Genomic DNA, 25,388 nt, shown 5'->3' with positions numbered 1-25,388 from the left:
TCTCTTAGTGGGTATATTGCGTATACCTGCGACAAATTTCCAGATTGGGCCATTCATTTAATAAAATATCGCTCTCCACATGTTCCACCAGCAGATGGCGGTGTTGCTTTAAAACACTCCCACTCTGCTGGATTCGGCGGAGTAAATAAGGCTACATAGCACCTGATGCACTTAGAACAGCAGGACTGTACAGCCCAACCTGTTTCAGTCAGACTTCACCAATACAGGACAATGGAGCCTGATCGCAACCAAAGAGCCACACAACAACAGCCGAACGCTGGGAGAGGTATCAACTTCCAGGACAACACACCGGGAGCATCTGGAGGCGACCCGACACCTGAAGGCACCGGCAACCCACCAGCGACGGACAGGCAACCACAGTAGTAAGTAGTCTCTAGGCTACAGCTAGCTAAAAGTTCAAGTTATGTTTACTGATGCTACTGAAGCTGTCGCTGATAATATAAAATACAATAAATGTGACTCCATATTTTGACACTAACACTTTATAATGATACTCTGAAGACCGTCAAAGCTAGCCAGCAGCCTAACATTCACTCTGCTCACAGTTTGTTTTTTTGGGGGGGGGTCTATTTTGGAATTTACTGCCGCTGCTAACTTTCACTTTCGTTTCACGAGATTAGGGAGAAAGAAAACGGTGCCTTCACTGTTTCCCGGAAATCACAGCTGCTTGTGTCACCTAGGACTACAGACGTAATTGAAATTACCTTTTAGTGTTCAAATGTTTTTAGTTTTAACACAAAATATGCCGAACAACAAGGCGTACTCTTTAACAAAAACAGCCACGTTTGTTTGTGCTGTATGTGTGCTTTGTGTTGTACGAATAAAAAGAAGAAAACACGTGAATAATTCTAATTATGGCTCAAAGAAAAACAAGGCTTTCATCAAAAATAAAAAAAATACATTTATTATTATTTCTTGAGTCACACCAGTTGTGGTGATAAAGAACAGCTGCTTGAGTATATTAAGTTCAGAGTCCCATCTCACTTGAAGGCAGCATTATACTAAGATTTTCATTACTTTGTTCATATATACAGTATAGCTATATATACGTTTATTAAACAAATTGTCTCAAACAATATGTCACATTTCGACAATGAGAAAGAATCCATACATTCAAACATGCTAGGGAGGAAACCACAGGTGAGAAATATGTATCTGTATTTTGGATTTTGTATGTCTACAGTGGTTGGGATGTGGTTTTTATACAGACCATTAAAGGTTTCTACCACACCCTCACAGTACTTTGTATTTATTCAGTGGAATTGTATTTTATCTTGAAACAAATAATCATAAAGAAATAAATAGCCTACATTCAAATAATAAGGCCCCAAGGTAGATTTGGCTTACAGTGGGTGTTGAGTGGGTCAGCCTCCTTTAAAACACACACACACACACACACACACGTAGGATGTAACATGACAAAGAGACATCATTGCTCATTAATAAAATACAATAAATGAATAGTTCCGCAGACCAACTAAGTATATTTACTCAAGTACTGTACTTAAGTACAAGTGTTGAGGTACTTGTTCTTGAGTCTTTTATTTTCGTGCCACTTTCTACTTCTACTCTGCTACATTTCAGAGAGAAATATTGTACTTTTTACTCCACTACATTCATCTGACAGATTTAGTTACTAGTTACTTTACAAATTAAGATTGTTGCACCCAAAACACATAGCTTATAAAACCTGAAGTTGTATTATAAATTAGACTACCCAACAATATAACGGCGTAGACCATTAAACACTAGTTGATTGACAGAACTGTTTGGATTGGTTCCAGTTTCTAAAATATGAGAATATTTCTGCATTGAGTACTTTCAGTACATTTTCCTAAAGATACTTACATACTTTTACTTTAGACATTTTCAATGCAGGACTTTTACTTTTAACCGTTGTGGTATTACTACTTTTACTTAAGTAAAGGATCTGAATACTTCTTCCACCGCTGTGCCTCAAACCTTTGGCAGTTTTTTGCTATTCAGAGCTGCAGACACGTTTGAGTTAAACAGTACTAACGAGCTCTTCTGTCTCCGTCCTTATTGTCTCAGCTCAGGTGGATTCACCGTGATCCCGCCGAATGAGTCTCGGCGAAACAACATGAAAATGAGTAGGCTGCCGCTTTCAACTCTCCTACCTATATTATATTATATCGATCTTCATAGCCTACTAAATGTTGACATTTCTTCCCCAAGTAATGAAGCTTTGTGTTGCTGTAGTGGCCCAGAGGGAAGAGGAGAATCTTCAGAGATGGAGAGAGGCCAACAGACCTCCCCCTGTGCACGTGACCGAGAGGCTGGGTAAACCAACACGCAAACCCAAAACCGATGCAAATCATCTTGAACTATTTGTAGAACATTATCAGTGTTTCCCCCGGAAAAGTTATTAAGCTTGAAATAAACACATAGTTTACTGATTTACATGTGAAAATATGTTGGCTAAAATATGTCTGCTTAAACAGAAAAGTCGCAAAGAGGTTTTAAAGGTCTATCTCTGTAGACACTCTCTCTTCACTCTCTCTTCAGACACTTAGAATAATAATCTGAGCCTGTCGGTGGCTAAATAAAGCCCTTTTAGTGGACCAAATTGACAATGCACATTTGCCCCATAGGACATTTCAAAGATTGTTGTTCCTATCAGTCACCTACACACAAAAAATAGGACAATAGGGTCCAGGTTGAAAAAAAACGGTAGTAGTAAGCACATGCTTACTTACTGATATAGTGTAATATGCTGTTTAATCTATAAAGGTGGTAATGCAACGTTGGCTGCAGCCAGGGAGAGGCAGCTGGCAGACTTACGTCACGCCAAACTGCAGAAGAAGGTATGAAATCGCACTTTTACCGAAGCAACTAAAACATCATGCTCATCCATTCAATTCATATGCACGTCAGAGAGTGAACATAAAATATTATTTTTTAAGTCACTCATGTGTGGTCTATGAATATTACAAGCACAGGATGTATTGAGACACAATTTTTCAGAGCGTTAGCTTGTGTTTTTTTGCTCTCTGCGATGGCTGAATCACAGAGATTTATTTTTAATGTGACGTGTTGTTTCCAGCTGAAAAAAGAAGAGCTTGACAAGAGGAAGCGACAAGAAGAGGAGGAGGAGTTCCAGAAGATGAAAGATGAACAGAGGGAGAAGGTGAGACCGGAATTAAAACACAAATATGTACTTTGGCCTTTTAGCAAAAGCTAATTTTCTTGACTTAAATCACTTGCCACCCCCTTCCATTTATATTTCACTTACAAACAAATCATTACAATATGAGGAAAATCAACCATTAAAACACATTTTACGTATAAAACACCTTTTGGGGAGCTATTTCTAAATGATAATCTGTTTGTGTTTCAGTCAGAACAGGATTTTTTTGTATTTCCCAGAGTGCTTTTTGTCAAACCCCAGAGTTCCCTGTCAGGAATGCACTGTACTCAGCCACGGGTTGTGGGAGTACGTGGAAAGAGCAATAGCAGTGGCAATAGTTGGTGTTTTTCCAGTAAAGAGTTGCACCACTTACTCAGAATATAGCATAGTCTTGTGGCTGCATTGCATTATGTTCTGTGAGTTCAATAGAAAATGTCATATCTCTGCCTCTTCATTTGTAATTGTGGAAGGTTGCAAACTCCAGAAAATGCATCTGCCAATCAAAACAATGCAGGGGTGCAGAAATGCAAATAACAAGCTTGAGCAAGAGTCTAAATTCAGTTGTAATAGGGCTGAGTTTGACTCAACAAGCTTGTCAAAGTGGCAAGGACAAAGATTAGAGCCAGTCAGGTCCAGCTTTTTGACATCTACAGTATAGTCTCACATTGCTCCACAGCGCTGCGGAGGAGGGTCTGGCTAGTCCACACAGCATTCTGGGATGGGAGAAAAACGTGCTCTGGTTTATTGGCATTTCTTTAAACCAATCACAAATATTCTTGGCCTGCACCAAGCACCGGACAGAGCGACGGTGCCTCTGCAAAATAGCCTCGGGAAGGAACTTGTTTTGGTGCAACGTGTACGCTCAAAAGTAGTTTTAGTCGTGCAACAGAAAACTCAGATTGGACAGATAGTCTAGCTAGCTGTCTGGATTTACCCTGCAGAGATCTGAGGAGCAGTTAATCATAGTCCTCACAAATCAGCCGGAGGTTAGAACACCAACACACAGAAAGAGGATGGTAACAGCCATCCGGCCGAAAAAGGCATCTGACTAAAATGAAACGGCGTTGATACAGACTATCTACAGTAGGGCTGCACGATATGAGGAAAATATCTAATTGGGATTATTTTGACTGATATTACGATTGCAATAAGATTCACGATATTGAAGGGAATGATCATGTTTGTATCATTATTCTCAATGACTAATTAAATCTGATTATAGTGTGATTTTTGCGAGGTTCTGTACCAAACTAACATGTTTTCTGTAGTCTGTAGGATGGGATTTGTAGGCCGGGACATCTCTGCAGCACCACAATACTTTATTTTAGAATGGTTTGACACATATTTTACCTTTAACAAATATTGCGCCCCTCTGCAATTTGGATATTGCACTAGTCCATATTGCGATTTCGATAAAATTGCGATTAATTGTGCAGCCCTAGTCTACAGTATAATAAGCGTTCTAAGGAAGGCTGATGGAATACACAGCAACCGAGGTAGGGACACAACTAACGATTGTTTCGTTGTCGATTAATCCGTCAATTACTTTTCTCAATTAATGGATTAGTTGTTTGGGCTACAAAAATGTCAGAAAATGGTGAAAAATGTGGATTAGTGTTTCCCAAAGCCCAAGATGACGTTAGGTGAAAAATATGAATCACAAGTTTTTTTAGCTTGGAATATATATCACGATTCTCTGCCACGATTTTTTTTCTCACAAAGTGTAATGTTTATTGCACACATGAACCATGACAAAACAAAACAAATTGGCAGTATTTTGCTACCTATAGCACATTACGCATCACCACAAGCCTGTAAACATAGAGGCTTCAATGAATAAAGAAAATAAAGTACATACTGGCCATTTAGGTACAGTAGGCTACCAAAATTAGTGACATATAACACACTGAACTAAATAATTGAATATGTATTTACATAATTAAAATGTCAATGTCAATGTCAAATGCTTTCAATAAATTAATTGAAAGAGGGAAAAAAAAGAAATAGAAATTAAATCGCGAACCATATCAGATTTTATAACGATTTATTGTGCAGGCCTAGATGACGTCCTCAAATGTCTTGTTTTGTCCACAACTCAAAGATATTCAGTTTACTGTCACAAGAAACTAGAAGTTATTTTTACTTTATTCATGAAAAATTACTGACAACTAAACGATTAATTGATTAATCTTTGCAGCTCCAAACCAAAGAAAACGCATGCGAAAATATAGAAAACGCAACCAAATACAGAAACATGGTGCAAACACAGATATGTGACTCATGCCATCTTGAAGACATTTTTTTAATTTTTCAATGGGTAGATATTAATTATGATCATTTTGGCAGTGGTAAGAAGATGTAAAACATTTCACTGCGGGGTAAAGAGCTGAAAAGATTAATCGATTAGTTGTCAACAGTTAAATGAATCGACAAAACAAACTATTTTGTTAATCGATGAATCAGTTTGTAATTTTTTTATGAAACAAATTCTGATTCCAGCTTCTAAATGTGAGTAGGTTCTCGTTTCTTCTCTCCTCTGTGACAGTGAACTGAATAGGGCTGCAACAACGAATCGATAAAATCGATAAAATTCGATTACTAAAAAGTTGGCAACGAATTTAATTATCGATTCGTTGTGTCGCAAAACTATTACGCCACCTAGTCGCGGAGATAAAAAAAAAAATTGAGTTGAGCGCCGCAGAGCGGAGAGAAAGAAAAGAAAAAAGAGCAGAGCGGGGGTAGAGGAAATACGGAGAGAGACCGGAGAGACCCGTAGTGTTGTTCTGAAACACTCGGCGGAGGCAGAGAAATCAGTACGACCCAAGTCATCCAAGGTGTGGGAGCATTTCACACTAAATAAATCAAAAACGTGTTAATTGCAAGATAAGCAAAAGCGACACGGCATGGCACGGGCGCACCACGGTGATGAGTCTGAACCTAAAACGTAAACCTGTTGGAGTCCTTGATGAGGAGGAAGGGAGTTCAACAGCAGGGTAAAGTCACTACACTATCCTACTTCTGTTCCCGTCTGAAGGGAGGAACGTACCGTCCCTCCAGTAGCTCTTCTGGTGCTGCTGTTTACTCGTTATCCAGCTGACTAGCATGACAAGCTAGCGTTAGCTCGGTAATAACCGTAGTAAACCAGGGGTGGTATAGTTTGCAAGACTAAATTCACGGTTTTATTCACTCGCCTTTTTTGGCCCATCAATTTTTCAATCTGTTGTCATGTATATATTATGTGCTTGTCCCATATCCGTTATTGTTGACAAATATATTAGTGTGTGGTGTATAAATGAACTTAACTTGCTCTTACTACAATGATGGTAATAATTTAATGAATAAGTGTGTGTGTGTGTGTGTGTCTGTCTGTCTGTCTGTCTGTCTGTCTTGTCTGTATCTGCTATTTGGGTTACTTACATTTACACAACTATTAACTAAAACAACAAGTATGTATGTATTGAGTTGATGTAAATTAATGCTTTTTTGTTTTTTTTATCCGATTCATCGATTAATCAAAATAATAATCGACAGATTAATCAATTATTAAAATAATTGTTAGTTGCAGCCCTAAAACTGAATATCTTTTAAGTTGTGGACAAAACAAGACATTTGAGGAAGTCTTCTTGGGCTTTTGGGAAACACTGATCAACACTTTTATCCATTTTCTGACATTTATTTGACCAAACAACAAATTGATTAATCGAGAAAATGATCGACAGATTAATCGACAATAAGAAATAAAAAAAAGTTTAGTTTAGTTGCAGCCCTAGTCTAGTGGGGTGTGTCACCCTTCCACTGCATGGCTCCAGTTTGTTTTCCCTCAGTGAGAAACAATATCATTCCTCGCCTCTAGATGTCAGCAGAGACAAGCATCCACCTGAGCTGTAGCAGGTCTTTCTGTGTGTGTGTGTGTGTGTGTGTGTGTGTGTGTGTGTGTGTGTGTGTGTCAGTCTTCCCTCACACACCCGGTATTAAAGCCATGACAACTAGGGCTGCAACTAACGATTATTTTAATAATCGATTAATCTGTCGATTATTTTTTCGATTAATTGATGAATCGGATAAAAAAAAAAAAAGCATTAATTTACATCAACTCAATACATACATACTTGTTGTTTTAGTTAATAGTTGTGTAAAGGTAAGTAACCAAAATAGCAGATACAGACACACACACACACACACACACACACACACACACTTATTCATTAAATTATTACCATCATTGTAGTAAGAGCAAGTTAAGTTCATTTATACACCACACACTAATATATTTGTCAACAATAACGGATATGGGACAAGCACATAATATATACATGACAACAGATTGAAAAATTGATGGGCCAAAAAAGGCGAGTGAATAAAACCGTGAATTTAGTCTTGCAAACTATACCACCCCTGGTTTACTACGGTTATTACCGAGCTAACGCTAGCTTGTCATGCTAGTCAGCTGGATAACGAGTAAACAGCAGCACCAGAAGAGCTACTGGAGGGACGGTACGTTCCTCCCTTCAGAACGGAACAGAAGGAGGATAGTGTAGTGACTTTACCCTGCTGTTGAACTCCCTTCCTCCTCATCAAGGACTCCAACATGTCTACGTTTTAGGTGCTGACTCATCACCGTGAAATTCCGTGATTAAATTCGTTGCCAACTTTTTTAGTAATCGAATTTTATCGATTTTATCGATTCGTCGTTGCAGCCCTAATGACAACCAGCTGATTAAGGAATGGTCTCATAAGTTTCCAGCTCCTCACTGTGTTCTCAGACATGTTCTACTCCACGTCTGGCCCTGCTTATGGTCTAATAGTGCTAAATGGACTGCTATGTGGACAGAGGCGTAGCACAAAATGTAGGGCCCTGTGGAAAGGCATTCTCTATGCTGGCCCGTAGACAGAGGGGGTGGGAGGGGCAAAGGCCCATCATTTAAGTCAGTTTTATGAACTAGTTTTTTGTTGCTGTAATAAACAAGTGTCTTTTGAAATAACGACTGCCAATAATTCGAGGAAATTGCAAGAGCAGGCACATGATCTCGGTAAGCAATTTGACAAAATTGTAGTAAAAAAAAAATGTCAGTGCATCAAAAAGCGTGCTCATTAAGATACCAACAGACAAGCTAATCCAGCACAAATTAGTGCATAAAAAGTCACCAAAATGAGGTATTTCAACGTCATAATTAAATAAAAAAAATGGGGAAAAACTGCAAAAAGGTCCACTTTTTTAAATAAAGGAACTATGGCCCCCTCCCCGCATCCACAGCTATTCATTCTAGCATCTAGCCCCCCCCAGTCTGACACCCCTGCATGTGGAAGGCTCATTAATGCCCACAGAGGACCACAGTGAAGACAGGAATATGTTGGGAATCCAGAAAATTAACAGATTCAAGTGAAACAGCATGTTCTAAGTCCATAGACGTGATCTAAGAACGCGCTTAAAAATAAAAAATAAAAAAAAATTTAAAAAAAACATACCCCTGGAACATAGGAATGTATTAGTAAGACAGGAAATTAACAGATGAACGTAAAACAGCCTCTTCTTTTTCTATAGACGTGATCTAACAAGGCGCTGGATTAAAAAAAAAACTGTGGGTCATGATTCCATCCTAAACTGCTTTGGTCTGGGAAAGTTTGGGATGCAGGGGCAGATGAGTGTCGGGTGGAAAATTATTAAGTGTTCAAACCAAAACAAACGGAGTAAACTAGAGCTAATCCCTACTCCTGGACCCAGCCAGCCTCTCCGATTTACCGTAAATACGTTCTGTAACAGACCCACGTGGTCAGGCTGCTCAGGTCAGCTGGGCCAGAATATTATCTCTAAAATGAGAACATAATTCAGAGACAAAGACTTTTGTTTCTATCCAGCAAATGCACCGAAATTACAGGGGACTTAAAAGGGATTTCCATTTCTTCAAAGGATAATGGGATTGAGAAAATGGGATGTATCATTTTACAAAACATCACAGACAGTATAAAATAGAGGATGATTTCTAATCTTGTAAATAATGAAATTATTTTACATAAATATGGGAAAAAAACACATCTTTTGACATGTCTCTTAAGGACATTTTTTGAAATTGTTTCATTTTACAATTGTTATGTTTGTCGCATGTTAACATTTTTAAATATATTTTACACGTCAGACTGCCGCAATTTCCATCGCAAGCAATGTTCATGTAGAATATGTCATTATTAAGACTTTGCAGCCCATATACAGTATACCATATGCATTTACGTTGAATGTGTAACTGTAGTGGTAGTCTAGCATATCCTTGACGTTCCACTTCCGGGATTGCTCAGTTGCCACCGGAAAATCCGCCGGATTTCACTCATTTAGGCCGGATGTCTGTTGCCTTGGTCTTCCTATGTGTTGGCATTCTAACCTCCAGATCTCTGCAGGGTAAATCCAGACAGCTAGCTAGACTATCTGTCCAATCAGAGTTTTCTCTTGCACGACTAAAACAACCTTTGAACGTACACACGTTCCACCAAAACAAGTTCCTTCCGATGCCATTGTGGCTTTTCTCTGGTGCTTAGCAGCACCCAATACGATTGTGATTGGTTTAAAGAAATGCCAATAAACCAGAGCATGTCTTTCTCCCATCCCCGAATGCTGCGTGGACTAGCCAGACCCTCCTGCAGCGCGCTTTGGAGGAGGGTCTGGCAAAGCCAGACTACCGTAGTGGTAACTGCATCTTGGAAACGACTTGCATCCGGTTGCGTGTTGCGGTGACGGCTTACTTTGATGTTTGCAGGCCGAGCGCCTGGAGGAGAAGAGGCGACAGGAGGAGCAGAGGAGGAGGGAGCAACTCAGGCAGGATCACACCAGGTCAGCCCCGGATCAGGTTAACCTGGGTCTCATTACTGTCACTGTGTGGTTATTGTGTTGTTTTCTGCGCCGCGTTGTGTTCTTTCTTGCTCTACAATGGATCTTAGTCACAGATGTAGTATCAGATGACACAATCTGCAGACCTTTAACAAAGTAGACGCCCAATTTCTGATCCTCTGCAGACCTAAGATGATCACTGGAGTATTTAGCAAGCTGCATTCTGTTGGCAGAAAAAGGATAAACAGCATATCAGTTGCGCCAGTGGAAGCATGAAGACCGGCGCCATGAGCTTCACCTCTGATTGCCCCCATTTACCTATTCAAACTTTAGTAGCCGTTTTTGTTAATAACAAAAAGAAAAAAAGGATTTCTTGAGAATACATCGTCCTCAATCATCGAAGGGGCTGTGCACCTCCATGAAGTTGGGTGACTTGCAAGAGACAGAACGAACAGCCATGCTCGCAGCCCTGTACAGGGGCTTTGAGCTAAAGCTAAATGCTAACGTCAGCAGGCTAACATGCTCGCGAGGACAATGCTAATATGCTGATGTTTAGCAGGTATGATGTTCACCACATAAGAGTTTTATGCATAGTGACTCGTGGCAATAATCCTTCAGATAAGTATTGCGATAAGTATTAATTATTGAATGATGCATGGACCACACCGTCAACAAGACAAAACACCTCAGGATCCTACATACAGTAGAAGAGAGGAAGAGGGAGAAAGAGAAAGAACGGGTTGGGAGGGAGAGATGAAGATAGAGTGGGACACGAGGAGTGGGTTAGGCTGGTATTTACGGTAATGCAGGAAGTGACAAGGGCTGTCTCACTTCCCTTAAACTGCATCCACGGTTCCTTCACTTGCTTCCCTGCCTCGTGTCTTAAGCACGATTTATGCTTCTGCGTTAAATCGGCGCCGTGGCTACGTATGTAGGCACGTGGAGATACCGACCTTACGCCGTAGCCTGACGTGCGCCTCTCAAAAAATGGAACTACACGTCGCTACTGCGATGCACGTAGTTGGCCGTGGCATGGTAGCAGGTGCATTTCCTCCTCATTTCCTGGTTCTCCTTCTCCATAAACAACATGAAATAAAGGAGAGGGTTAACTTTTCCTGCTGCAGATTTCCCACCGTGGTCAGAAAGAACAGGGGAGACCCTTTGTTTCTCTCACTAGGACTCTAGAGTCGCTACTCGCGCCAAAGCTAATCGCCGTTGATCTCTCACTCGCTCTACCACACACACACACACCGGCCCTGCTATTCTCGACGCTCTATTATACGACGCACACACCAACGCACAAGTATACACTTTAGGCTGCTTGCGTAGGCCACGGCGAAAGCTCTGCGTGGAGCCTTTCGCAAAACTATAAATCACGCTTTAGTTCTTCCCACCGAGGAAGCATGGGAGAGGAAAACAAGGAAATGTGTATTTAGAGGTCCTTTTCCTCTGACGCGTCATGTGAATTCGTCAGCTGTATGGGCGGAGTCAGCAACGGCTTTCAGCTGCACGGCTTCCGGCAAGGCTGCTCTCTCGTGTATCCTCGCCCATAGCTCCTCAGAGATCCTTCTTCCATCACGGGGGCAGGAATAATAGCTTTGAGACGGCCTAGAAGAAAGAGGGCCAGAACAACTTCCGGTTCAACCGTGGAGCAAGGAGATATCACATAAGGGGAGTGCAATTCAGCCTATAGGTTGCCTATATTCTGCTAGGTAGCTTCAAAAAATGTCACTCAAAGCCACATGTAACCTGCCGGTGGCACCAGAGAAAAAGTCAGTAAGATGACTTTACTGTATATATGTTACAAAGCTTAATGTGGGTTGCCTGTGTGATGTCACTTGAGTACTTCTTGTTAGATTTGATGAAGCTCCTTCAGAGGACATTAAACGATTAGTCGCGCCACGATTAGTGAATCGACTTTGACACATAAAAATCTGTGGAGTGCCCTTTAAAAGTGGTCAGGGGGTTTTGGATAATATATTGAATGGATGTATATACAATAATGACTTAACAGTGTCTTTTGTCTGCACAGTGTTTTTCTCCGACATTGCATCAGACCACTTGATGTTGTGGGAATATTATATACGGTCGGCTGTGAGGGAAACGGCTTGTCAAGTAGCATCTCTGGCTTCCTTACAAGAGAAACAAAAACAGGAGACAGCAGACCAATGTGTGAACCTGAAGAAACAATGAAGAGATTTAGAACTGGGGGCCAAGGAGACAGAGAGTCAGGCGGGTGTCAGGGAGGGACAAACAAACTTGGTCAACCTTGCGGGACTCCAGTACTGTCGGCATCCCAGGCCTGGGGCGTGTCTGTGGGAGTAGATGAATACTCCTTCATCCCTTTTTTATTATTAGTGTGTGTTTCTGTGTTTGTCTTTTTTTTTTTTTTTTTTTTTCTTTCAGTAACTGCAAGACAGACATTGTAATGTGTGTATTTTATTGCAGGAGGACTGAGAATTTTTTGCAGAGGTTTGAGAGGACGGCCCCACGTCCACTGGCATCCAGCAGTGCCACACTCACGTCATCTAGGGTAAGCCAGCAGCCACAAAGGGAGTGTGTGTGTGTGCACTTCACATGTTTTGTTTGCGTGCCGGGTATACATCAGCATAGGCGTAATTTACAGGGGGCGTACATTACTAATAACATTTACATATAGGACACAAATTGTTGCAGAAAAATTCACCAGAATGCAGGAAATAAAGCGTTTGATGCTCAAAATTTCCTGGGGGGACAACATTGACATATATAAAATGGACCAACAGATCCTGTTGCTCTGGACGGAGACCAGTGAAGGATATTAGAAGCACTTTTCCGGTGAGCGCTGAGCGTTACTGCACAGCTGCTAACTGAGCTTGCCGATGTAGATGTGACGTGAGCAACGTGTCTGAAAGTTGGAAGTCTTCTGGTAGCTGTGCCAAGAGAATTCTCAATCATTCCCAGTCTTACAGAGACAGAGAGCGTAGGTATATGTAAGGAGATAACATAAGCACAGGCTAATTATTGCTAACTAACATGCTAGTAAACGTTAGTAATTAAACCTAAACAGCTCATGTAAGTCGAAACTGCCTGCGAGCTTCTCCTGTACTGTACGGTCATTTCTCTACTGTGCGACAGTAAATTGCGCAGTTATGACACAATTGTTAGCCTATTTTTACAAAAATGTCTGCCACGGAGCCATAACGTGAGATACAATGTAATGGAGCCTTTTATACATTGTCGTGTTTCTTTAGAATTAAACAATGAACAGAGTCTTTAAACGCTTCAGATGTAAAGTTCTTTGCTGTCAAAGTGACGTCAAAAGGAATGGAAGTCAATGGGATGCTAACGGGAGGTGATGGCTTGTTAGCATTAAAATGGCGCCATAAGAGCTACGCGTTCCGAGGAGAAACTCACCCCCTTGGGGGACAACCACCAGACACCCCGGGTAATATTGTGTCCCACCCTAATGTGGAAACACTAGATAGGTGGAGATCTCAACCCCTTCCAATGTTGAACCCAATGTACGCATTGTGTGGTTGCGTCCAACAATCGCATACTCACTACATACTCACATTTTGTGCTATAGTTCAACGTACTTTTGTGGAAATAAACAGAAGTGTGTATCTTTTCAGATGCACTAAGCTGTAATTTTCAACGTCATTTCGTGAGAGCCTCCTTGCCGGCTAGAGACGCGTAACCATAGTAACATCCTGCCGACCTCTGCTCTAGCGCGGCATCGCCAGATAATTCTGAAATTACTGAAAAAGCTACTAGACCAACAGTCGCAGGTGACAAAAAAAAATCTGTTTTTAAGTACGTAGAAATGTAAATTGAAGCGTTTCCGACGTTACAGAGCTGCCCTGATTGCGGTCCGTTTGTTTGTTAGGAAGGTTGTCGGTTCTACCGCATTGCATTGTGGGATACTTATGCCGGCAAGTGTCCAGTGGTCGCATACTGTAATATTTCACCTGAAATAGTATGCAATTCACAATGAATTGGTTTCATACTAAGATTTCGGACAGACTAAAAAAAATCTCACATACTATTTTAGCCTACTAAATAGCATGTTAGTAACGAATTTTGGACTCAACCTGCGTGTGTGTGTGTGTGTGTGTGTGTGTGTGTGTGTGTGTGTGTGTGTGTGTGTGTGTGTGTGTGTGTGTGTGTGTGTGTGTGTGTGTGTGTGTGTGTGTGTGTGTGCGCGTGCGCGTGTAGCTTTAGTATATGCACATATGCTTGCTCTATGGGTCCCAGGGTTCAGCGTTGAGTCTCATATCTGTGGCTGTGGGGTCGGAGACTGAAGCTCTGCGGTAATTCACACCAATAGATCTGGCTTTGTGAGCTGTTTTCTGAATAAACACTCATGGGTGCGGAGATTTCATCGTCCGGGGCAGCGCGGGTATTAAGCGGTATCCCTAGTAGGCCCGGGTGGGGTGAGGAGCCAGATCCCCCTGCAATTATCTCCTGGTCAGAGCCGGGGCACACAGCAGTACAGCAAGCTCACGGTTGAGTAAAGGGAAGTGTAAATACACGGTGGAATAGGCCGCTGATTTTCCTCTCTCTCGCCTCTCGAAGTTGTCGGTCTGTCTGTCTGTTTGTCTGTCTGTCTGTCTGTCTGCTCCTTTCACTCTCTTTTTTTTATTTTTTTTTTGTTTTCTCTGCTTCCTTTTTTTCTCTTTTCTCAGCCTCTCTTCCTCTCTCGCCTGTTAGTTTTCCTGGGAGGGAATTGAGGGGAAGGCGGAGTTCAAGGGACTTCCCAGAGTTCACGCTGAGACGTAGACACGGAGACACAACATGACATGACTGTGAGGAGTCTGCAGAAGACAGAAGAGGGTGGAATAACCTGCTCTAGTGAAAGTACCTGGAGAAAACCCAAACTCTTCAACAGCCAATGACATGTCTTATTAGTCAGGGGCAACCACTTGCCCTCATTGTAAATAACTCTCCTCTTAATCAACACTCTTTTTTTGTGTGGCGGGGGGTGGGGGGGGGGGGGTAATTGCTGCTATAAATCTTAAAATCAATACCTGCCGTAAACCTGAAATCACAGTTATACTTAGCTGAGAACATACATTAATTGGAGAGTGTTGACAGCGTCTGTCAGAAAAGTCAGATGTGATGTCGTACCGGAAAAGAAGAGGAGAGGGTGCAGGAAAGGGCCCGAGGACACGCTGTATTCTGCCGTGAGCGGATTATGTGGTGACTGACAACACTGTTAAAAGTGCACACGCAGCTCCCTCGGACGGAGGCAGTGTTTTCTTTTCTGGGCTTTTGTGCATTTTCTTCTCTCTCGCTCCCTCTTTTTCTCACAAAGACCTGATGCAAATCTTTCGTCAGGGCAAGTCGGTGGTGAGAGGGAGAGAGAGAGAGACACACACAGAGACCTAGGGTTAAACTATGGTGTCGAAAGAAGCAGATAGCAGTCAGTTACAGTAATAAAGAAGTCTCTGGTTTTTACTGACACACACACACACACACACACAATACCAAGGTTACAGACAGCAACAAAGACTCACCACTTCCAGCCTTCCCATCTCACTTTGTCTCGACTTGCTTTGTCTCCTCTCGTTGAGTCCCCTCACCTCTTACGTCTTCTCCTCTCCCCTTGTCTCATCTTGCCTTTTTTGTCTGCTCTCGTCCTACCTCCTTTCCTTTCCTTTCCTTTCCTTTCCTTTGGTCTCTTTACTTTCCTCCACTTTACTTTTTCTCTCATTTCCTCCTCTCCTCCCCAGCTTCTCCCAGGCTGAAGCTCTCTCTCAGATAGACGTCACAGATTAGGAGATGAAAGCTTGTGGCCGCAGAGCAGCAAAAGTCAAACTTCTTGATGTGGTTCCTGCTGGGACCCTGGGATCTGTTGTTCTTTCTGCAATGGCTCCATAAGACAGATTGATCTCCCCACTATATCCTCTATTTGTGTGTGTGTGTGTGTGTGTGATGGGTGTGGGAGATTTTATGCTAAGCTTTGATGGGAGCACAGAGTGCTCACACAGGTGGGCTGTGTGCTCCTTCCTCCTCTCAGGCCATCCTAAATAAGCACATCCCTGGCCCAACTGGCTCGCCTGGGACAGGAAAACAGGGAGTGAAAATGTGGAAGATGTGTGTGAACAGTTTATACATGTATGTATATGTAAATTAAAATAGACTTAAATCAGGGTTAATTAAATCTTCTTTGACTGACAGCATGTTAAAAAAAAACACGGAGCTAAAGGGACATGGGAATTTCTTTTCTTTCTGGTTCGCACAAGATACTTCCTGGTGCGCACCAGAAAGCAATCAGAACAGCGGCCGGGAGGAGGGATTTATCTCCCTTAAAACGCAACAAAATGTACCCAATAGCATCATCAGCAAACTTAATGATAAGGCAACCATTAACGGATTTCATGCTGTGAATGTGAAATATCAACGTTAGCAGTACTTTGTTAGCATCATTTTGCTAGCCTTAGATTGGTTTCTTGTGAGCGTGAGATACTTTTGCGTGCTCGTCAGAAAAAAAGATGTTGTGTCCCCTTAGGGGCTCCGTAAAAAACTCTTCTTAGTTTTTTTTTTCCTGCGACAAGAAACATCACAGACTAGACAGGAAACAAACTTTTGTCAGTATGTTTTTTTATATTTTGCACGTCTCTGCTTATAGCTGCTATTTTGAGCACACCCCTAATGCAGTAATGCTCTCTGTAGTTCCCTGCATGCACATATGCTTTCCTTAGCTTTGTGTTTTAATAATTTCCAAACTGATTATCAGAGAGTGATCTTATCTACTCCGGTGCAGCATCTCCAAATCCGAGGAGTTTTTATGTAAACAACATTCAGTGTTGTCCACCCAAATGCATTGCATGAATCCATGAGGTCTAACAAAAATGTTTAATTAATACCCTCTTTACCACATCTGGTACAGGGCTGGAACTGTGTAACCTGACTCCGCCAGATGGATTGCTTTGCATTTGCTCAGCATATCCATCTGGGAACTTACCGTTGGAGAACTTTTGGGAAGGGGCGAAAATACTGGTTAGCTGATTGGATAAACCATCTGTCTATCACCACCTATGTTGGTGATAAACGGGCCAAATCAACCAATCCGATGCAAAAATACCCTTGCTGCTGCAGGCAAAGCATTGCTCGTTAGCTCAGCAATCAAGCAACATGTCGGTATAGGACATTTGCCGTTTGTGTAACGAGAATTTACGAATAAAAGACACCATTTCAGGTTCCCGCTCCATATTCCAAAAGAAGGATCCAAGAGAAAAAAGCATTAGCGAGCGGCTAACAGAATTAGGGCTACCGCTGTCTGAAAATACTGGTTAGCTGATTGGATAAACCATCTGTCTATCACCACCTATGTTGGTGATAGACGCTTCTCGTTGTGTCACACCTAAACCCGCCTCAAAACCAATACTGATTGGTCGGTCGTTTGGCGAACGGCTCCAAATTTTCTCTTTCTCAAGATGCCAGACTGATCTGCAAGTAGAAAACTGGAGCTCGCGAGATCAGGACGGTCTCACGAGGCTAGGAACTGTGCATGGTCCCTGACAAATAAACTAATAAAATAAAAAATTAATAAAAAAAATCAGGCTGAGGTTGTGTTGGGCAGTTTGAAGGTGTAATGTGTGTAACTGTGTGATTGTGGAGCCCAGCATTCCTAAAAAAAAAAAAGAGTGCATTGCTCTCAGTGAAACTACCTTGGGTGAATAAGTAACTAAACTAGTCTACAGCCACGCTAGTCTGTCTGTGAGACTGCACTTGGTGCTTTGAGCTAAACGCGACCATCAGAATGCTAATATGCTAAAAACGACAATGCTAACATTTTGATGTTTAGCAGGTATAATATTCATCTCAGTTTAATTTGGCTATACACACCAAACACAAAGTACAGCTGAGGCTAAAGTATTGGATAAATAAAAACATCTAACCTGCTGATGGCGCTAGACGAAAAGTCAGAGGATCACCAAAGTCATTAGGATTCATCCTCTGGGGAACATGAAAATTGGCACCAAAATGAATGACAATCCATCCAATAGTTGTTGAGCAGTGTTGGTCATCTTACTTTAAAAAAGTAATTAGTTACAGTTACAAATTACTTCTCCCAAAAAGTAATTGAGTTACCACATTGTAAAAGTAATTAGTTACCCAGGAAAGTAACTGACATTATTTAGCAGCAGCAACAAGTGTCGTGTTAGCATGTGTTGATGTGAGGTGCTTCATAAGATTGGACTTGCTTGAGGCAGACGTGGATCAAGTATTTTTTCCTGGGCATAGCGTGCATGTTACATAAACATTCTCGCCTTTAATTTCAATGAGCGAGAACTAGAGCCGGTACTTCCAGTTCGAGAACGCTACCTTTTGAATTTCCCTGGCTCGTCGCCGTTGTCGCTGTCTAGTCAGAGCGTGCAGTGAGACTATGGATGTATTAAGAGAACGAGTGAGACAGCGCGAGCAGGGCATCCGCCCACCCAGCCAATCATCAGCATTTGCAACGGTGTCATCATCCTCACCCCCCCACACTTTCTCCAGGCAGCTGGTGTGTAGCCAAAGCCTGACAGCTCGCGCTTCATTCAACCAAATTGTAGTAACGCGCCACTTTACATTCTCAGTAATGATAACGGCGTTGCAACGATGGGAAAAGTAATTAATTAGATTACTCCGTTACTGAAAAAATAACGCCGTTATACTTAAACGGCGTTACTCCCAACACTGTTGTTGAGATTTTCAGTCTGGACCAAAGTGGTCTGTTAGGCCGCAGGCTTAAAGCACTTTGAATTGCCCTGTTGCTGAAATGTGCTCTACAAATAATGCTGCCTTGCCTTATCGCTTAGGTAGGCTTACATACATTTCAGTTCTTTCTCCACAGTATTTTCTGTATTTTCAACTTATACAACCATGATTTTCAACCGCAGAGTAACATCAGACAATCTGCTTCCTGTTTACACCGGCCCCGCATGCCCAGTGTCTAAAACTCTTTGTGTGGACGGAGATCGTTTTTGTCTCAAAACTTAAAAATGAAGATGTAGATGTAGCCACACTTTACCCAGACAGTTGAACTCACATTTGTTTGGAACCAAATAACAATTCATTGTCAGCGCCAGTCACATGTACAGATCAAGAACCCAACTGTCCAAGAGCACCTATGTACCTTACTCCTAGGCTGCACTTTCCATTTAAAAGCTATAGCTCTAATAGCTTGTTTAACAGGCGTGCAGTGTTACTGTAGTCCCTGATAATTAACTTTACAGTCTATATTGATAAGATACTATTTATGTCCGTCACAGTTCCCATGAGCATTACCTTGTAAGCTACCTTTTCCTTCATAATCTTTTTTATTTTTGTCAGAGTGAAGCTGTGGAGAGTAAACAGGTGTCAACAAGTGTGAGAGACGTACAGCTGGAACACAGGAGGTATGTACGACACATACTGTATATCGATATGGACTCAACAGGATTAATCGTTTGTTTTGTTTATCCTTTTGATTAAAACCAGTACAGACTGTTCAGGTCGATGAATGTTTAGTGTGCATTCACTGACCTCACTATATTTTAGTGTGTATAAAAAGCTGTCAAACACATCCCGCTCACTGACATTAAGCATGTCCAGCATGTCAAGTGCGGCATTAAGTTAGTTTTATGCGAACCGCATTTTTCCTTTATATTTTGACAGGGTGAACTCGGCCTTCCTGGACAAACTCCAGGGTCGAGGCAGCGAGAGCGAGACAAGGGAGGAAGGCGTTCGGGAGGCAGAGTGTCCCTTTATGTCCACTGAAGAAGACACCCCTAGAAACCAACTCCCCATCGCTCACCTGAACCCAGACCCAGAACAGAGCTACTACGACTGGACAGACGAAGCCGGTGAGCTGAGAGTCTACTGTTTCTCACGCCTTTTTTTAGTCTGGCTCACCGCTGGTTAACCAAACCTAAATCAGAAATGTGACAATGTTGCCTACTTCATCCTTTCTTAGAAGGACCGTGATTGTGTGTTTAGTCTGCGTTAAATCAAAGGCTTTACGTGCTGCAAATATGAAGGCAGGAAGTTATTCGTGGTACATCGTCATACTGTAGCTCCTGGCACTCAAATCCTGCTGATACTTGTAGCTCGTGGGAAGCGCGCGCGCGCGCGTGTGTGTGTGTGTGTGTGTGTGTGTGTGTGTGTGTGTGTGTGTGTGTGTGTGTGTGTGTGTGTGTGTGTGTGTGTGTGTGTGTGTGTGTGTGTGTGTGAGAAAGTATTTTTCCTTCTGCTGGGCACAAACCTTTACTTATGCAGCTTGTGGATTAAGCAATATATCAAAAAAAAGTTTTGAGTGTGTGTTTGCAGACAGGACACAGCTAGAACATGGCATGAAAGCCTGACATTAAAACACACTTTGTCATTAATATTCCGTCAATCAGAGAAATAAAAATTCTCCGGGGCGCTCTGAACCCAGACTAGACTGAACGAGAGCAGTCCCGCCCTTCTTTTATTGGCCTGGATATTGAAACGCTGAGTTTGGTACCTGGCTGGTTGCCATACATGTCTGAATACCTGCCAATCACAACTAGGGTTGGGCATCATTTGGATTTTAACGATTCTGATTCCAATTCCGATTCTTCCTTTCGATTCCGATTCTTTGAGGGGTGGAGTTGAAACGGGTCACATGCTTATTTCACAAATAAGAGGAAAGATTTATTTTGATTCAAAGGTGGGTTGCAGTTTGATGGGGCTTTTTTTATATATATATAAATATATATATATATATATATATATATATATATATATATATATATATATATATATATATATATATATTTTTTTTCAGATTCCTTTCTTGGGGCTTTTCCCTTTATTAGATAGTGGCAGTGGGTAGACAGGAAATGGGGGAGAGGGGATGACACGCAGCAAAGGGCTGCAGGCTGGATTCAAACCCGGGCCACTGCAAAGGAGTGAGCCTACATGGTGCGCACACTTTACTGGGTGAGCTAGAGGTCGCCCCAGTATTATTATATTATTAATAATGATCCTCAATACTGATACATCAAAATTAAATTTTATTTTAAGTATGAATCTAAATCACGCACCCCTAAAGAGCAACATAGTAACACCCACAGATACATGACAATAAATAAACATTAAACAAACTCAGAAATTGTGCTAATCGATTCATTGTTGATCTAACTTGATTCGTGTTACGATAAAGTTTTAAGTTGCGTTTTACCATATCCCAGAACAGATAGGTGTTGTAGCCAGAATACACTCCAGCGCTGTGGAGATAAGTCTGGTTGGTAATGCAAAGCTAGTTAACGTCTGATAGAAGTTTTTTTTTTTTATTGCAATTTTAATTTAACTTAAATGATCTAACCGATACGTTAAAGTACAATTAAATTCATGCACATAGTATATTATGCTAAAGAAACAGACTGTTAAAGGCCAGCCTGGGATAGCTGATATTGGGTGACTACTAGCCTCGCATTGCCAGACCTTCCTCCACAGCGCTGCGGAGGAGGGTCTGGCTAGTCCACACAGAGACGGAGCCACGGTGCCGCTGCCAAATAACCTCGGGAAGGAACTTGTTTTGGTGGAACATGTGTACATTCAAAAGTTGTTTTAGTCGTGCACGAGAAAACTCAGATAGGACAGATAGTCTAGCTAGCTGTCTGGATTTACCCTGCAGAGATCTGAGGAGCAGTTAACCATAGTCCTCACAAATCCACCAGAGGTTAGAACGCCAACACAAAGAAAGAGGAAGGGGACGTACATCCGGCCATAAATGAGGGACATCTGGCGGAATTTCTGGCGGCACCTGAACAATCGCAGAAATTAAAACGTTGAAGATATAGACTAGGTGACCACAGACAGCTGTACAGGTATTCAGTAGCACTGCAGCGCTTATTTACTGTAGCTGAAAAGTCAAAGAGGTATAAAAGTCATGTTATTGTCATCCTCTGTCTGGTATTAAGGCTCTTGCCCTACCTTATATCCTGACTAACTGCCTATCCAAATAGCAGCCACAGCAGTGCGATTTCCCCAGTCCGAGGTTGAAACTAAAATACCCAAAAATATCTCAAACCTTCAGTCCGGGCACTGCTAGTGCGGGCACAATTCTGCATGTCGGAATCCCACAACATCCTCAATCCATGTCCATGATGCATCCGTCAGCCCCGGACTATATTTTACCAGCGTGCTGATCAGATCTTTCCGTTCCGTCATTAACCTGCCTGAGTCAATCTCCTTCCTGGTCATGTGACGGCTTCTCTCGTCTTCTGAACTAGGTCCCTCGAAATGGACCAGCCTGTGGCAGGGAGTCCGATCCTGGACACTTGGGTAGTTGTAGGGAACAAGATGCCATAGTGGTCAGACAGAAGAACTGTCAAGCTGGCTGGAAGAAATGACTGCAGAGTTTAGATTTCCCACTTGTTTTGCTCTTCTTTTACTGCATTTTTTTTTTTTCACCAAATAAGCTGAGCAGAGAGCAGGGTTCTCCAACAAGTAGCTCGAGAGCAGGGTTCCAGTAGCTCGCCAACAGGTTGACAAACTGAGACACAAAATGACCACAATATTAAAAGTGAGTTAGCTAACTTTGTGGGCCATAGAACTGTAAAGTGGTAATGTTTTCTTGGACCCTGATGGGAATATATATTTACAGTGATGTAGCTAACTAAGTGGGCTAAAAGAAGTGTAAAATAGTCATGAACCTTCGAGGTGAAGTGAACATTTTTCATAAGATGTGGGTATTGAAATTTCGTCCCTGTACAAACAATAGCTGCATTCAGCTAATAATTGCGATTAACAATATAACTGTCTCTTTCGGTCAAATTTATAAAAATATGTATTCATGTATTACTTTTTTTAAACAAATTAAAGTTTAAAATGAATTCCAGGATACATGTTTTGGCCATATCACTGTTATTTGACCTATATAATGGTCAAGTGCAAACAACTATAAAAATAAATTTTAATAATAAAAATATATAGTCCGACCAATAATCACTTATATAATTACAATAGGGCATATCTATACAAAATCTACAATTACCAGTCACACGCCTTAAGACCTTAGCAAATGTTAGAAATAAATTGCTGTTAAACAAAGAAACTGCTATTATGTAAAAAAAAAAACATGTAGCATTGGTCTGGCTAGTCCACACAGCATTCCGGGATAGGAGCGACATATGCTCTGGTTTATTGGCATTTCTCCATCCATCCATCCATCTTCGTCCGCTTATCCGGGGTCGGGTCGCGGGGGGAGCAGCTCCAGCAGGGGGCCCCAAACTTCCCTTTCCCGAGCAACATTAACCAGCTCCGACTGGGGATCCCGAGGCGTTCCCAGGCCAGGTTGGAGATATAATCCCTCCACCTAGTCCTGGGTCTTCCCCGAGGCCTCCTCCCAGCTGGACGTGCCTGGAACACCTCCCTAGGGAGGCGCCCAGGGGGCATCCTTACCAGATGCCCGAACCACCTCAACTGGCATTTCTTTAAACCAAATTTACAAAATAGCCTCTGGGAGGAACTTGTTTTGGTGGAACGTGTTTACGTTCAAACGTTTTAGTCGTGGACAGATAGTCTAGCTAGTTGTCTGGATTTACCCTGCAGAGATCTGAGGAGCAGTTAACCATAGTCCTCACAAACCCACCCGAGTTTAGAACGCCAACACAGAGAAAGCAGAAGATAACGGACATCCGGGCAAAAAGAAGGATATCCGTCGGAATTTCTGGCAGCAACGGAGCAATCCCGGAAGTGGAATGTCATCAATGTAGACCATTACAGGCCTAGCATCACAGATCCTGTGTGCAAAACAGATTGTACTTGCTCACCCACAAAAAGACAAGAATAAAATATGCGTCTGACTGTTGTGCATGAGAATGACACTCTGCACTTTACTGTATGTAATGACTATCAGTGAACCCTCTTTCAATAGCGGCCTGGTGGGAACAATAATACATATTTTTAATTTTTTTTCCTGTGTGCTTTCCAGGGCCGGAGCCTGACTTTGACTGGGCCTTGATGAGACTGATGAACAGGTTTCCAGACTTCAGCAAAGTCTTCCTAGAGGACATCCTCGACCAGTGCAATGGAGATTATGATCAGGCCTACACGCTTCTCAACTGCACGCTGAATTAAGTTTGATTTATCTTTAATGAAAGGTCTGGATTTAACTTAATATTGGGTTTGACACTCAAGGAGTTGGGCCAGGTGATAATGTATAACCAGTGTTCATGATGATACAGAATAGAAGTAATTTATACCTTTGGTGTTTGATGAATGTATGCTGACTCCACTACACAGCTGCATTTTATATATATATATATATATATATATACACACCTACAGAGCGGTATGTGCTCTGTGTAATCTGTTTTTGATTATGCTATAAATCATTGGTGTCTTGCATCTGTTTGCGTGCACTCGTGAGTCATTTTCGCCCTGACATGGAGTTGAATTGATGTTTGTTTTCATCAGTTTACTTGAAGGTCATCGCCATGACTCACAATCTTCAGATCATATTTGGGGCTCTTAATTAAATCAGTGTGTGCAGAAATACAATACGCTTTTTTGTTTGTCTCATAATCAAAGTCGCATGTGATGTATCTATAGCAGGATGCTTCAGGATACAACCCAAAAAAAATGTCAGTTCAATACGATGAACCGTAGCTTTAGAAGACACCGTGTCAAAGCTTTCTCTGTCATCAGTGTGTTATATCAAACGGGTGGGGGGAGGGAGGGGGGGTGTTCCAGGTGGGCAGTGGGCACAGAGCTGCTGTTGGAGCTGTAAATGTCAGCCTCAGAACTTCACCGAGCCGGACAGCAGAGCTGGTTATCACCTGGCCGAGGCAACAAAGAACAAAGGGTGGTGCTTTTCAACATGGGGGGGGGCAGGGGGACTGAAAATCCCCTTCTTCTCCGGGATGAAGTCATGCAGCGAGCGTTTTACTGCTGATGTCATCCAGCAAATGTCTTTCCTCTGGAGATCAACAAGAAACTCGATTCTTAAAACATGAAATCTGGACCTTTAAAATACAGCATTGGCCAACATCTTGTCTCTATCGAGGGCCTATAGAAAACATTTGAATCAGAGTCAGGTTTAGGCCTTCACATTTTCACACAAGAAAGTTGCCTCGGTGTTTTGGTGCGTGACAATAAACGCAGGAAATAAAAATAAAAAGCTAGTATTGCAAAGTTAAGCCCAGTTCAGACCAAAGATTAGCGACGAGCCAAGTGTAAACTCGCAACTACTTGCAACGCGCCGGTCTGCAGCGTTGTACTTCTGTTCTAACTTACGACTTTCAGGCATTTTTGTAGCTGGATATATTATTTGTTGAGTCTAAATATTAATGTGGATAACATTGAGATGCTTGCTACGGTTGCATTTCTAGTGATAATCGGCGAAAACGCATTTTATTTCTGATTCACTGCTTTGTCCTAGGTGCTCCCTCTGTTCGGTCAGTCTAGCTCGCTTGACCATAC

General features: G+C 42.0%; 1 protein-coding gene across 1 annotated transcript; it reads left to right on the top strand.

Moving 5' to 3' along the window:
* Nucleotides 1-86: 86 nt before the first annotated feature.
* Nucleotides 87-24,467, top strand: epsti1 (epithelial stromal interaction 1). The gene is made up of 10 exons (XM_028591257.1): nucleotides 87-383; nucleotides 2,074-2,132; nucleotides 2,242-2,322; nucleotides 2,773-2,846; nucleotides 3,086-3,169; nucleotides 9,916-9,989; nucleotides 12,435-12,519; nucleotides 19,290-19,354; nucleotides 19,614-19,801; nucleotides 23,899-24,467. The coding sequence occupies exons 1-10, from the start codon at nucleotides 166-168 to the stop codon at nucleotides 24,042-24,044; spliced, it is 1,074 nt and encodes a 357-aa protein (XP_028447058.1). The 5' UTR covers nucleotides 87-165; the 3' UTR covers nucleotides 24,045-24,467.
* Nucleotides 24,468-25,388: the final 921 nt, after the last annotated feature.

This window comes from Perca flavescens, chromosome 11 (assembly GCF_004354835.1).
Source record: "Perca flavescens isolate YP-PL-M2 chromosome 11, PFLA_1.0, whole genome shotgun sequence".
Lineage (NCBI taxonomy): Eukaryota > Metazoa > Chordata > Actinopteri > Perciformes > Percidae > Perca > Perca flavescens.
The sequence above is the reverse complement of the archived record's forward strand: the minus strand, read 5'-3'. Positions and strand labels throughout refer to the sequence as shown.

Bases quoted from the DNA above. Each gene is read 5' to 3' on its own strand.
- epsti1 (XM_028591257.1), top strand. From the start codon at position 166: ATGCACTTAGAACAGCAGGACTGTACAGCCCAACCTGTTTCAGTCAGA. The intron at 2,847-3,085 runs GTATGAAATCGC...TGTTGTTTCCAG, and splicing joins ACGCCAAACTGCAGAAGAAG to CTGAAAAAAGAAGAGCTTGA. The intron at 12,520-19,289 runs GTAAGCCAGCAG...TATTTTTGTCAG, and splicing joins CCACACTCACGTCATCTAGG to AGTGAAGCTGTGGAGAGTAA.